Source organism: Pinus tabuliformis, chromosome X (assembly GCF_031772625.1).
Source record: "Pinus tabuliformis cultivar Carrire ecotype Pingquan chromosome X, CPIR1, whole genome shotgun sequence".
Taxonomy (NCBI): domain Eukaryota; kingdom Viridiplantae; phylum Streptophyta; class Pinopsida; order Pinales; family Pinaceae; genus Pinus; species Pinus tabuliformis.
In genome coordinates, this window is record NC_142308.1 from 511,094,155 (window position 1) to 511,109,696 (window position 15,542).

Sequence of the window (15,542 nt, forward strand, 5' to 3'; positions counted from 1 at the left end):
TATTTTTTATTTTTAAATATAATATTATGAAAAAAGATATAACCACCCCATTGTAAATAAACTGTCTACACAATATACACAATATTTACGGTACATCTTTAAAATGAACAATTAAATACAGGAACATACCCTTAATTAAATTAATAAATATGAGTACGAAAATGTTTTCCTACCTGTATGTTTTTTCCAAAATTTTACTTATGTTATGTATCACAAACACTTGAATTCAAATATATATTATTATATTTCTAAAAATAGAAAACATTGAAGCGGGGATCCCGCTTTACCCTTCATGTTGATACAGAGCTAATAACAGTTTTCTCAACCCTAAACAAAAACGTTGAAAACCTATTTCTATCCCCCAATACAAAATACAAGAAAAAGTTAACACAAAGCTTCTAGAACGGTTTCTGCAAGAAAAGACTTCAATTTCCAGAGGGTTTACTCGAAATCCGATGCCCTATTCGAGGTGAGCAATGCATTCAAGGCGGGGTGTCGGAATAGCCGAGAGTTCACGAGCCTTGAACATTGTGATTCCATTAGACATTTCAGCCATATCCAGTTCTTGATTTTTCCCATTGATGTCATCCATGGGAAGCCGCCAATTGAAGCAGTGCAACAGCTGTGCAAACCCGAACTCTACAAGAAGCGTCCCTAAATGCTGTCCTGGGCATCTTCTCCGGCCTGCTCCGAAGAGAAGGCACCCAAAGTTTTGGTCTCCATTTGCATCTATCTCAGACCCAACTTTTTCCATGAATCTCTCTGGCTTGAAAACATCGGGGTCCTCCCATGACTTTGGGTTTCTCCCAATCGCCCAAAGATTCACGAGAACGCGAGTATCCTTTGGGATTTCATAGCCCAATACATTGCAGGACTCGGCAGATAAGCGGCGGTACAAGAAAGGCCCCGGTGGATGGAAGCGAATGGTTTCCTTGACCATAGCTTGTAAATAAACGAGGTGGGGCAGATCAGATTCGCATACCATGCGATCCAATCCTACGACGCGTTCCAGCTCCTCCCGAAGCTTCTTCATCACCGGCGGGCTTCGCAGGGCTTCTGTCATTGCCCACTCCAACACTATAGGCGCCGACTCTAAGCCACCCAGCAATATATCCTGCGAACATCAAGGTAAGATCTCAATGTAAACTTAGGTCAATCACATTAATAAACGTCAGCATCATATCTCAATGTAAACTTGGTTCAATCAGATTAGTAACATAAAAATCATATTTCAATTTCAATATAAACTGTGTTAAAAATATCACAATCACCCTAATAACTATGATTTAATTTTGTTCAATCAGATTAATAAACATAAAAATCATATTTCAATATCAATATAAACTTTATTTGCATAATCACATCAATAAATATAGTTAATATATATTTATAAATATATAACTTTTATGTATAATTATATATATCAATTTATGTATAATTATATAGTTGATATAGACCAAAATTTCTATATTAATAATGTCGAGTTGTATGGTCTCTAACTCAACCAAATTTACTCACAATTTTAATAAATTTGATTAGTATAAGATATAATCAACCACACTATGCACTTAATTAACTTAATTCCTCTAAACACTAATTTATAAGTATTCTAGGAATATATTCGTATGTTGCATGAGTTTTTGGAAAGTGAGAACATCGGGAACTTGGATACGAGGGTGTGAGAAACGACTAGAAGTTTTTCCAAAATTTACAAGAAATGACTAATCCGAGGAGTAATATCATATAATAAAAAATTAAAAATATATTTTTAATTATATAATTTATATAATAATCCAAATTAATATTAAACCAAAATATTAAAATCAATTTAAATATATAATCTCTCTTATATATAAATATATTATGAGGGTTTCTATTTCCCTCGGTCTCTCCTTTTTATATATATAAAATATTAAAATGTCAAGTTCATTATGAGTTCTCTCACACATGACCAATCTATGAAACAATCTGCTTTAGAAATGCAAAGAAACAATTTATGTTAAGTAAAGCAACTCTAATGGTTAACCATTGACTGCTACATACAATATGCACACAATCTTCTGTGATATGGATATATATAAATAGCAAAATAAATACTCATCGGCATGACAACCCAAATATCTCACTTACATTGAGGTTAACTAGTCAAGGAATTTCTCCAGTTTCTCAATTAAGGATATAGGTGTTAAGAATGTCTTTGGCCTTTCTTCCTAGGGAGGTTTCAACAAAGGCTCATGGCTTGTGGGAAGTTCAACATATTTGTCAGGCTTTGTATTCCCTAACCCCAGGGAATGCCAAAACTCCAAAAAAACAATATTTGAACCTCCGGGAACTTTCCCAAACTCCCATTGCAATTCTTACTGAAAAAAGAATATTCCCATATGATTCCAAAGCTTCTAGAAATACAAAAACTAATAAAACAAATTTACTACTTCTAGGGAGCAGTTCCCATATGGAGCAGTTGCCATATAACAAAAATATATCGAGTTATCATTTCTTAATGAACGCTTTTAAAAAAATCAAAACTATCATTGTTTGCCTAATTAAGATGAATAATACTTGCGAACTCCATTCCTCGATTTAAAATTATTGAAAAAAATCAAATACTTCAGAGAAGGTACAGGAATATTAGGTCAAAGTTCTATCTTACCTCCCAGTGTCAAAATATGTTAAAAAATACCTAAATCTAATTTGATTTCATATCCAATTTTAACTTACAAAAACAACTGCTTTTATAGTATCACGTGAAATCTGGAACTCGCTATCTTTATCTGCAGAGGCTGCAAGTAAGACATCCACAAGATCATGTGCGACGCTGGAATCATATCGGGCAACGTGATCGTCCATTACTTTCTCTAACAACTGCTCTTGTATTGTACGTAGCTTCTTCAGCCGACGGTTGAGACCTTGCAAATCCATCCAGTCCAAATAAGGTATGTAATCTCCAATATTAAATGACCCCATTAACAGAAAACTTTCTCCCACCATTGAACTGAAAGCTTTCGAGTCTTGGGCCGAATAATTTCTACCAAAGGTCATCCGGCAGATTATGGCCGTGACAAGGGACGAAAAGGTTTGGTTGATGCTTATGGGACGAGAATCATCTGAATTAATAGAGCGAATCATAGCAGAGGCTTCCTCTTCTCTAATAGAACGGAAGCAATCCAACCGCTTTGAGCTTAGCAACTCCAATGCGCAGATCTTACGCAAATGCCTCCAGTAAGGGCTATACGAAGAAAAGCCGAAGCCCGCAAAATTAAATGACAAATGCTTAGCAGCGGCCGATAGACCTCTATTTGCGAAAGGCTGATCGTGGGTTTTGAGAAACTCCCTGGCCACCTCCGGAGAGGAGACGACTAAGTGGAGGACCGAGCCGAGGCGGAGAGACATGAGAGGCCCGTATTTCATAGCGAGTGTTGCCAGCGATCGGTGGGGAAGGTCTCCCATAATGTGAAGATTGCCGATAATGGGTAACGGAAAAGGCCCCGGGGGCAGCCTCCGCTTCCTTTGCTTGCTCCATGACGCTACCAATACAGCTAGAAAAAGAGCAGTGGCAAGTTTAACATAAAACTCCACGCTCTCCCAAACTAGCCACTGATGCAATCCCAACTCCATCATATTTCTTTCGCTCAACCAGCTCCCCCACAGAACAATTAGTCACACAAAATCGAGAGTGGTACAGGACACTTATAATTTCGCACAACATTAAAAAAATGCTTACATTCCCACAGCACAAGGATGAAGGCCCATTAATTTCAAATCTAACGGATGAAGTCTCACTAATTTCAAATCTGAAGCACCCACCAATCAAATTTGATGATTGGCTAGATTTAATGGGTAAACCACCGAGTCAAATTACATCCCTTTTGACAACTACATGTTTTTTTGTCCAGGCCCATTAATTTCAAATCTAACGGATGAAGTCTCACTAATTTCAAATCTGAAGCACCCACCAATCAAATTTGATGATTGGCTAGATTTAATGGGTAAACCACCGAGTCAAATTACATGCCTTTTGACAACTACATGTTTTTTTGTCCAGGCCCATTAATTTCAAATCTAACGGATGAAGTCTCACTAATTTCAAATCTGAAGCACCCACCAATCAAATTTGATGATGGGCTAGATTTAATGGGTAAACCACCGAGTCAAATTACATCCCTTTTGACAACTACATGTTTTTTTTTGACAAATGAATTGGACTATTAAAAAATGATTACATTACCATAAAGGAGGAAGAAGCGTATTAATTTCAAGTCTGAGGAACCCTTTTGAACCATCCCGAACCAAGGGATCAAGAGAAGAGGAACGGAACAGAACATCAACTAGCTATATATTCTTCCTTTTGATGGTTGGCTATTAAATGGGCAAATCACTAAGTCAACTTACATCCTTATTGACAATTACATTTAAATAAATGAATGAAGGATATTTTTTTCAAATATGATGCACCTGTCCGACCACACAAGGATGAAGGTTGGACCACACAAATTTCAAATTTGAAACACCCATTAAATTTGATAGTTAGCTATATTTAATGAGAAAATTGTCGAATCAAATTGAAGGTGTCTGATAACACAAGGATGAAAGTTAGACCACACAAATTTCAAGTTGAAACACCCATTAAATTTAATAGCTAGCTATATTTAATGAGAAAATTGTCAAACCAAATTACATCCCTATTGATAACTATATATAAATAAATATAATTATATTAAAAATTAATATAATTATACTAAAAATGTTTAGATTCTAAAACTATTTAAACATCTTTTCCATCATTTACATAGGTGGCTGTATTAAAATAATTTGGACATCTTATCCACCATATACATTATGGTTGTTTTGTTATAGAATCAATAGTTTGTTATATTTAGTGAGCAAGTTACCAAGTCAAATTACATTCCTATTGTCAACTAAATACTATATTTAGTGAGCAAGTTACCAAGTGAAATTACATTCCTATTGTCAACTACATGTAAATGAATGATTAGATTCCAAAACCACTTGGACCTTGTTGCCACAATTTATATTATGTTTTTCTTTTTAAACCATTGTGAATCAATATTAAGTTAGATTTTTTTGTAAATGATATAAGCTTTTTTGTGAATGATATAAGAAGCTTGAGTTTATAAATTAAGTAGATTATTTTATATCTATTTACGAAGTTGTTTTTCTTTGTTGTTTTTAAATCAATAAGAAGTGATAATATAAGTTAAATTACATTTTTATTGTGAACTACATGTAAATGAATGATTAGATTCCAAATGAATGATTAGATTCCAAAATTACTTGGACCTTGTTGCCACCATTTAGATTATGTTTTTTTTCTTTTAAACCATTTGAATCAATATTAAGTTAGATTTTTTTTTGAATGACATAAAAAGCTTGAGTTCATAAATTAAGTGGATTCTTTTATATCTATTTACAATGTTGTTTTTCTTTGATATTGTTGTTAAATCAATAAAAAGTGATAATATATTAGAGTGAATTCATAAATTAAGTGAATTACTTTTTGTCCATTAATATCATCATCATAATATTAAATATTACTAATGGATAATAAATAGGAATCTTTTCTATATCATTACAATGAAAAATAAAAACATATCACTTAAAATTAAATCTGAATAAACTAATTCAAAACCTCATAGTTAATTACTCTTATATATAAACTATTAAAATAAATAACAAAATATTTATATATTTACATTTTCCTTTTCCATATTAAAAATATAAAAATTAAAACGATCAACATAATTAAAAACCTTATCTATTTTAAAATATCTTTAAAAATATTTGTTTTCATTTAGTTACCCAATATTGTTATTAAAATTACCATTAAGTCTGTTTATTTTTTGCAATTTACACTCATGGTTAATCTCTTTATATGAAATTAAAATCTTACAAAACTAAATTCAACACAAATTATGACACTTGCCTTTAATAAAGGCCTCTTACTATGAATATCTTGTGTCGTTTGTCAATACTTAAATCAATCAGGTAGATTCATTGGAATTGACCAATTCATAGGGATGATCATAACCACCAAAAAGGATGTGGGAAATATTGCATAGATGTGGCGGAAGGTTGTTCATGTATCTGATAATAATAGTTAGTGGAGTCTTGTTACACTAAATTCAACACAAATTATGACACTTAACTTTAATATAGGTCTCTTACGAGGTCTCTTACTATGAATATCTTGTGTCGTTTGTCAATACTTAAATCATGTAGATTCATTGGAATTGACCAATTCATAGGGATGATCATAACCACCAAAAAGGATGTGGGAAATATTGCATAGTTTTGGCGGAAGGTTGTTCATGTATCTGAGAATAATATTTAGTGGAGTCTTGTTATGCTACGTGTTTAATAGTTACCCTGGTAATACTTAAACAAGGAGAGTTGTGGAGCTAAGTCACGTTTGGTGTCCGTAGTCTGACTATTTTAATATTTAAAAAAGAAAATAGATAGTTCAAGTTTTAAATAAAATTTCATATTGAGTTAGACATGCTAAAATTTTTGAATATATATGTATAATTTAAATATATATAATATAAATAAAAAATAAATACGTTATTGTAAAGTTAACTTGTATTGGTTTTCCTTATGGTCAGGTTTTATATTGAGAAACAACATTATGTTACTACATTCTTTGAGTGAGGCAATTTGTATAGGTTTGATGTGTGGTTTTTTTAAAGCTAATAGGTTTTAGCTTTGGGAGTTTAATTTTCTTCTTTTTATTATTATTATGAATATTTTTTAATTTCTTGCAATTTCATAATGAACTTAAATGAATTTTAATATAATTTTAGTGAAATTCATGAAATTATTAGTGTTTGTGTTTGGTTGGTTTATATTAGGCTTGAAAATTTTCAAACTTAATCAATTTTGTTTATAGAATGGAGTGATTTATGAAAAGGTATTTTAAAATTGAATCTGGATGGTTGAATATTATATTTTATTTTAGAGTAATAATAATAATTATACCAATAAGTGTGGTCTATATTGGAATTGGGTTTAGAGAATTTTAAATTTTTATTAAACGAATGGATAAGATTTCATGTTAAGGGAATATTCTTTATCTTATACACCATCTAACCGATGACATCAAAATTCTTTCAATGGTTTTTCAATTTCATATCAAAGAATAACAAATTAATTTTAAATATTATTTATTTGGCCACTTATTAAGTTGAGTCGCTCCATTGTCTTCTGCCACTTCCTTTCTTCTGCCAGTTAAATTAGCTTATCCTTTGAAAAATCCATTGGAATTCAGTTAAATAAACTCATCCATTGCAAACCTAACAATTTTGACTACATTGCAATTTTGAATTTTTCAAAAATGTCGGATTCAATTTGTGGGCTATTGTAACAAATGGCTCAGAAGCAAGTCCTAGCATGTGCGGGAACGATGATCTAGAGAAGAATACCTTTAAAAACATGGAATTGTAAGATCAACATTATTTTTTAAATTCAGTGATAACCTTATAGGAAAGGACAAATTTATTGATGTGATTTTCATTTTTTCTTGTAAGTCAACATGATTGTGAAGGAGTTTTTGAGAATATATCTGTCTTTAGTAACTCTTTTCATAAAAACAAAGAACAAAGTCAACCTTTAGAGTCTTAATATTTGTAATGTTCCTAATAGAAATTTACAATGATAGCAAAGACATGCAAAGATAACAACACAGAGATTTTCAGAAATGCATACACATAAACCAAAAATTTCTCTAAATCCACAAACTGGCCAAGATTTTATTAAAATTAGTTATTGTGGTACAAATGAGTTGGAGAAAATTCACATGGGTTTGCACAAGGAAAGCTACAAGCACTAGGGGATGAATACAAGAAATCCCAACACCTACAATAGCAAGCTCCTCCTGAAAACTGCGTTGCTTCTCCAAAACTACATTGTTGCCTGACTTCGCCCCTTGATTTTTCCACTCTAGAGTGTCCAGAATTTTTTTTGAAATTGGAATTGTGATCCTTGCCCAAAACCCAGAAAAACTGAGAAAGATTTTCCCTTGGTTCCAACCTTCAAAATTTGACCCTTCACAACTTGGCCCTCCTTCAATTTCAAATTTTTGTTACTATGACTGGTCTTGTCAATCTCTATTCTCCCAACTCCAATAATCCTCCTCAAATGGCCCTCCAAATGATTTCCCAATACCTTGGCTCCAAACTCCCTCGGATGATGCTGCCCCAAAAGAGCCTCACTCCAATGTTTGCACTGTCATGGAGGAGATGACACAATGTTGTGTATGACAGAGTGAAAAATGCATGTAGGCTGGTCCTATTGGCTATAGTTTTGCTCCACACTCGTGAAAATGATGAAAGAACACTCATGTAGCTTCTTTGGTCAATTACCTGACAACAATGCTCCACAAACAACAAATGAATTTTGCCTCTACACAGTGGTGGCTCCTAAACTGCATGTCATACCCCCATAAATGTGTGGGACCTATAGCTAATGCTTCTTCTAGTCTCAGTGATGAAGGAAAGCCTTCCTTGGGTGGCACTCGAAGTCCACCAAAGAAAGGTGCTCCTGTCCTTGGGAAGCTCTTGTGCTAAACAACATAATATTGGCTCAGTTGAACAACTAAGGAAAAATTGATTTTCAAATAGACAAAAGACCCCATATTTCTCCCTCGTTCCTTCATTTTATAATTGTTGGCCATGCTTTCCTTGTGGGTCCCTCCACCAATTCTATTTGGCTCAAGGAATTCAAATTCCTTCTTCCCCAAGTGCATACTTCATGTGGGCACCATATTCCACTAGCATACACATAAAGTATTTTTCCTATGTTTTCTACCAAAATTTTCCTTAAGCTAGTATTAATCAAAATTGTCAAAAATTTATTTTCCAAACATTAGGAAAATTTAGGAAGGAACATTACAATCCTCCCCTCTTGGATGTCGCTTGACCACAAGAAATTGTAAAGTTGGAGGCTATAAATTCTTCTCATTCTCCCATGTAGCATCCTCCTCTAGTAAATATTTCCACTTGACCAAAGCTCCCTAACAACCATGTCTCTCAACCTCCTCTCCTATCTCTAGTATGAGCTCTAATGTCAAAATCAAATTCCCCTCATCATCCAATGGAGGCAACTCGATTGCTGCTACAACCTGATGTCCTAACACCTTTATCAAGCATGAAACATGGAACATGTTGTGAATCTAGCTCTCTAAAAGTAGTTCCAACTCATAGGCCACCTCACCTACCCTCCTAATCACTTAGTAAGGCCCATAGAAGCATGGCTACAATTTTTTTGCACCCTTCTTCTTGAGTGAAGATTGTTTGTACGGTTGCAAGCATAGGTAGACCATGTCCCCTACTTCGAATTATCTCTCCACCCTATGCTTATCAACATATATATTTTTCTGATTTTGGGCCACCTCCAAATTGTTCTTGAGAGCCGGAAGAATCTCTTAGCATTCTTGAACCCAATCCTTGGCCACTGGTGCCTTTCTATCTCCAAACACCATGTCAGAGAAAGTAAGAGCATCGTACCCATAAACAGCTCGGAAAGGGGACATACCAGTGGACATATGATAGGTTGTGTTGTATTAGAACTCCCTAATATGTAGTTGCTTGACCCATACTCTTTGTTGCCCAATCATGTAGTTGCACATATACCCTTCCAACCATTTGTTCATAATATCTATCTGCCCATCAGTTTGGGGGTGCTAGCTAGTGCTAGGTGTAAGCTTTCTCCCCACTAGTTGGAACAACTCCTACCAAAAATCCCCCATAAATCTTTTATCCTTGTCACTCACAATGGTCTTGGGAAGACCATGCAACTAGAAAACCTCCCGAAAGACAAACTCGGCTACCTCGGAAGCTGAACATCTTAATGAAATAGAAAAGAAGTGGGCAAACTTGGTCAATTTGTCGACAACTACATAGATGTAGTCCCTCCCCTGTGCAACTAGAATCCCAGTGATGAAGTCCATGGATATGCTCTCCCACATCCTCTCTGGAATGGGAAGCAGATGTAGTAAACCAGATGGGTGGGTGATCTCCACCTTTTTTCTCTGGAAATCCATGTACTCCTTCACATGCTTCAAAAAATCTCCCTTGAGCCCCCAGGAAGAGAATCTCTCCCTGAAAACATAGTATGTCTTAAGGAAGCCTGGGTGCCCTACTAGTGGATAATTATGGGTTGCCTACATGATCCTCTCCTTCAGCTGAGATCCTGGCACCAATTAGATATGGTCCTTGTGGTAAATCACATCATCCATCACCTAGAATCAGTCATCCCAGTATGTGCCATCCAAAATATCACAAGCCTACCTGTCCTTGGAGTACTCAAACAATAGTTGAGCCTTCCAATCCTACGTGACATCCATCAAAGACAACGTTGTTGGTCTCCTAGAGAGGGCATCTACTACCACATTGTGTTTTCCCTTCACATACTCAATCTCAAAATCGTAAGCTTGAAGCTTACTCACCCATTTTTGTTGCCTCTCCTCTAGTGGTTGTTTCTCAAGGAAGAATTGAAGACTGTTGTGATCAGTCTTCACTTTGAACTGGCTGCCCACTAGATACTATTTGAATTTGGCATGTGCATGCATCACTTCCAACATCTCCTTGTTGTACACAAAGTACAACCACTCATGGGGTAGTAGTTTCCTACTCTCAAACGCAATAGGATGGCCCCACTTTGTCAAAACCACCCTAACCCCTTCACTAGAGGCATCACACTCCAACAAAAAGGGTCGTGTGAAATCCGGCAAGGCTAAAACCAGGAAACTTCTCATGACCCTCTTCATGCATTCAAAAGCCTCCTCTCCCACATGCATCCATTCAAAATCTTCCCTCTTTTTCAAATCCATAAAGGGTGCTACAATTTCTGAGAACCCTCTCACAAATCTCTTGCAATATGTACAAATTCCCAGAAACTCCCTCAACTTCGTCACATTCCTAAGTGTGGGTCAATCTAGTATAGCTCGAATCTTCTCCCGATGCACCTTCACTCCATCTTCCCCAATCACATGCCCTAGGTACAACATCTTTGTTAGTCAAAACTCGCATTTGGAAATCTTCACATACAGTTGTTGCTCCTCAAGTATGCGAAGCACTTCATCCAGATGTTGAAGGTGCTCATCCCATGAGTATGTCATCGAATAAAACCAGGACAAAGCATATCAACTTCCCACAGAACATGTGGTTCATACAAGACTGGAATGTAGCTAGAGCGTCGGTTAGCCCAAAGGGCATCGCCAAGAACTTGAAATTTCAAGAATGGCAACAAAAAGTACTCTTCTGGACATCCTACTCCCTCATGCAGATCTGGTGATACCCCAAATGCAGATATATCTTAAGGATGTATTTAGATCCTCTAAGATCATCCATCAACTCATCTATGCATGGAATGGGGTATCTGTTCTTCAAGATCTTCTTATTGAGAGCTCGATAGTCGATACACATGCACATTGTCCCATATTTCTTCTTCACCAATGTTAGTGTCAATATCTGCATACTTCCATCAGGGATTAAAATTTGCTCTTTGCATTTTCATTTTAGGGGTCCCATGTTGAATTTTTTTACATCATTTCATTAGGTCATGTCAAATTGATCCATTGATGGTTGTCTTCTCTTCAAAAAATCTAAATTTCTCCCTCATAGGGTATACTTGTTGATCCTTCTTCAGGTTGTCTTCAGTTATGCTTTCATGGTCAATTTGCAATCATGCCTTCATTAGGTCATAGGGCATGTTTTCATTAGGTCTTAGGGTTTCATTTCCAAGGTCAAGAGAATTTTCTGTGTAAATAAAGGTTAGCAAGGGTATGAGGATGATAAATAAGTCAAGCACGATGGCTTATAAGTCATAGTCATTATATCATTATCTTTTAACCTAATGTAATTTTCACCTCAAAAACATGTTTCTGAGGTGAAAATAGTGTATTTTGAGTTTATTTGTATTTCTTATGTAATGTTAAGTCACTATATGTAATAAATGATCCTAGCTACACTAGAGAATCTCTCCTTGTTGTAAGAAAAAGAATCACTGCAAAAATCAGTTCAAGTTGAGCATTATCCACCTCAAAAGAAACAGAGAAGGAAAGGAATTAAAAACAGAGTTTTGAGAAAGGTCAAGAAACATTAGAAAGTGGGTTTTTCAAGTGAAAAATCAAAATTTATTCCTATATAAGACCTCACATTTCATTTTCATGTTTATCATTCTCATTTAGCAAGCAAAGAGTCAAACAGTGAGAAGAAGAGGAAATGTTAAGCAAGTTTTGGGCGAAGGAGAGTTGGCGCGACGCTTCTGGAGGGTGGCGTTGCGCGTCTGGAAAAGTGGAGCAGTGGCGTTGCGCATTGGCAGACTGGCATTGTGCGTTTCAGGCAAGTAGGTTGGCGCTACATGTTGAGGACTTGGCATTGCGCATTGAGGCTCGGCACTGCACGTTGAGGCTCGACACTGCGCGTTGAGGCTCGGTACTGTGTGTTGAGGCCCGACATTGAACGTCTGGTAATTTCTATAGTGTTATTTTACAATGTGCTGCACTTCTATGGTGGCGTTGCATGTCTGTGCACTAGCACTGTGTGTTGAGTAGAAGGGTCTGAAAGCCCTCTAAACTCCAAGAAACTTCAAATTTTCCCTCTCCTACCTACATACAAGTAAGTGGTCCTCCATACTACATTGATTGGTTTGAAATTTAAATTCTAAGCTAAATTTTCCTATGGCAAGTGCCTAAACCCTAAAATTCTCCCTTTTTATACCTAAAACCCTAAACCCTCATTGTTCATCCTATCATGTATCAATACAACCCTAAACTCTTTCCTCGTCCCTTTTTCCCTATTCCATATCATCCATATCCCTTTATCCCTTTATCCCTATTCCATAACATTCCCATCCCTTTATCCCTCTTCCAAAGGGCAATTTCTCAAACAAACCAAGCCACCCCTCTCATTTTTATGATCCCTACTCCCTCATTCATTTTTAGCCCATTAGCTCATCTCCCATCCCCTCACTCCTAAAAATACTTACACTCATTCCCTTCATACAACCTCCTTGCAAACATGGATAGAGAGGACGTAAACTATGAGGAGGAGGAAAACACAAGAAGTGATACCTTAGTAGATAGAGCTAAGCAATAGAGAAAACCACACAAGGGAGGCAAAATTATCAGAGAAGAGTCATCAAACCTTAGAGAATTGCAAGCCTCTCAGTTGGCTATCACATGTTTCAGATATCTTGGTTGCTATGAGTTCTGTGAGCAGGTAGAGAGAGTTCAACACCACCCTGAGCTCACCAAACTTTTTGTAGCTCATCTTTAGGACAACAAGGTAACTCTTGCTAGGGTAACATTCACAGTCTCACCCTCCATCATTTCAGATGCAACCAGGATTCTGAATGTAGGGGAGAAGTGGTACAAGGCCCAAGACCTAGATGAACATTATTATGAGCCTTATATCAAACCCTGGTATAGAAATGAGGTGAAGAGACTTTTTCCTTTCATATTTCTTGAAGACAAGTATGTCCCCATGATGAAAATAATCATGAAGTATTTCACTTGTGAGGGCAGATTTTCCAAGTTGTACACCTATCACATCAGGCTCCTCATGCATTTTACCAGGGTGAGGATGTTAAACCTCCCTTATTTCTTGTTCAGGAATATTGAGAAGATGGCTCATTTTGTCCAGAAGAAGCCATACCCTCAGCAGATGAGCAGTCTCTATCACTATTTCCTGATTAAGATGATTGTGCTTCATCATCTTAGCCTCGTCAAAATCTCCTGGGAGACATTTATCGCTCATGACATCTTCAGGGGTCCTCAAATTCCTCCACTAGTGTCTCAAGAAGCAAGGGGGCCTTCTAGCAGTATTCAGGTGAAAACAGATGAGGAGGCAAAAGAGACTAGTACTGAGGTGCCCGTGACTTACATGACATATCAGAGGGGCACAAGGAGATTGTTTTTTGTCGATGGTTACATGTTTGCTCCACGGGATGTGGAAGGGACCTTACCTTCTTCATCAACCCATAACTAAATGCTAGCTCTAGAGGATGTGGAAGGGGCTTTGCCTTCTTCATCAGCACAACAAGTATAGGTGCAGTAGCTGCACAAAGGGAAGGAAAAGATGTTGGAGGAGAGTTTTGATTATGAGGAGCAAAGATACTTTGACTTGACAGAGCATGATGAGCCATAGTAGCATTATACTCATCATGGAGTGGAAATCATTGACTTAGAGGCTCAAGATGAAGAAACCATAAAGGGCATCATCATAGAAGAAAAGTCGGCTCAAGTACAAGCTCTGATGGACAATTTGGAGAGGGTCAAGTATGTCATCACATATTTGGAACAAGAGAACAAGCAGTTGAGTGACAAACAAGTCCTCATGGAGCTGCAACTACTCAAGGTAAAATGACAAAGTGGCAAAAGACACAAGTCACTTTGATTCGTATTGAGAAGGATATTGAAGATGATAGAGAGACTTGGCTTGAGAGAGTCAACTTGCACCTTTAGAAGCTACTACAGAAGGCCAATAGAGACAATCAGATGATCGGACACATGGCCTATCATTACAGGACCCAAAACAATATTTGCAACATGAGGGTCAAAAAGAAGAAAGCTAGGTTTAGGTGGGCTTTCAAAGTAAAAAAGGAGGAGGATAGGCTTAGGTTGCTTGTTGAAGCTTCCTTGGCTCATTAGGAGAATTTATGATGGTGCTTCTCACCAATTTTGAGCAAGTTTGGAAGATTTTTTGTCACTTGCAAATTTTGAAATTTTGCACACAGGAAAAATGCCTAAACGTGCAACGCCACTACTGCTGCACTCTTCTAGGGGCACCTAAATGAGAAATGGTTTGCACTTTTGGATTTAGAGCGATGAGGACATGCACCTTAGAGATTTTCTAAGTTTTGGGGGCAGAATTGGTCCACCAAAAGGTCAAAGAACACCGTAAAAATGACCTTTCTGCCACTTTTTGGACACATAGAAGCAGTCTTGGGAGAATCATGTTTTGAGGGGTCCGTTAAGCTTCAAATGCATAAATTCTAGGTGTTATGGAAAGAATACTGGAATACCTTTCCAATGAGCTATCATGAGCTCAATTTGGATGCCAGGAAGGCCTCCAAAAGAGACCTGAAAATGTTGTTGCGCATTGGGCCAGTGGCGCTGCGCGTACGGTAGTTTTGCACAAGATGCCTATTTTTCCAATCTTTTATAGTGGTCATAAATGCTCTCTCATGGAGGATTATTACCTTTGTAAATAATTAATTGGCATGTAAATATGATAGGTAATTAGTACTAGAGGGTAGATTCATTGCTTTAAAAGTCAGTTTAAGCTCAAATGAATCAGTTTTTCACTTTTAGAGGCAAGTTGTTGAGATGCCTATATTCCTGTTTCTTGTTCAGTGTTGGTTAGATTATCTCCTCATCTTAGGGAATTGACCCCTAAGGATGGGAGAACGTTGAAACAATGCATATATCTTCTTCTTCTTTCTCATTGTAAAGGGTTGGACTCAGCTGGATGCTCAGACCTTGATTGTACATCATTTTGTAGCAGTTTAGCAGGAGATTAATAAGA

At 36.5% G+C, this 15,542-nt stretch overlaps 1 protein-coding gene across 1 annotated transcript; it reads right to left on the bottom strand.

Annotated features, from left to right (window-relative positions):
* Nucleotides 1-220: 220 nt before the first annotated feature.
* On the bottom strand, nucleotides 221-3,741 carry LOC149140922 (cytochrome P450 71AU50-like). Its single transcript, XM_089449054.1, has 2 exons — nucleotides 2,719-3,741; nucleotides 221-1,114 (listed from the first exon to the last, which is right to left on the bottom strand). The coding sequence occupies exons 1-2, from the start codon at nucleotides 3,616-3,618 to the stop codon at nucleotides 461-463; spliced, it is 1,554 nt and encodes a 517-aa protein (XP_089305180.1). The 5' UTR covers nucleotides 3,619-3,741; the 3' UTR covers nucleotides 221-460.
* Between the last annotated feature and the right edge of the window lie 11,801 nt (nucleotides 3,742-15,542).

Bases quoted from the DNA above. Each gene is read 5' to 3' on its own strand.
- LOC149140922 (XM_089449054.1), bottom strand. From the start codon at position 3,618: ATGATGGAGTTGGGATTGCATCAGTGGCTAGTTTGGGAGAGCGTGGAG. The intron at 1,115-2,718 runs GTAAGTTAAAAT...TGATGTTCGCAG, and splicing joins CTATAAAAGCAGTTGTTTTT to GATATATTGCTGGGTGGCTT.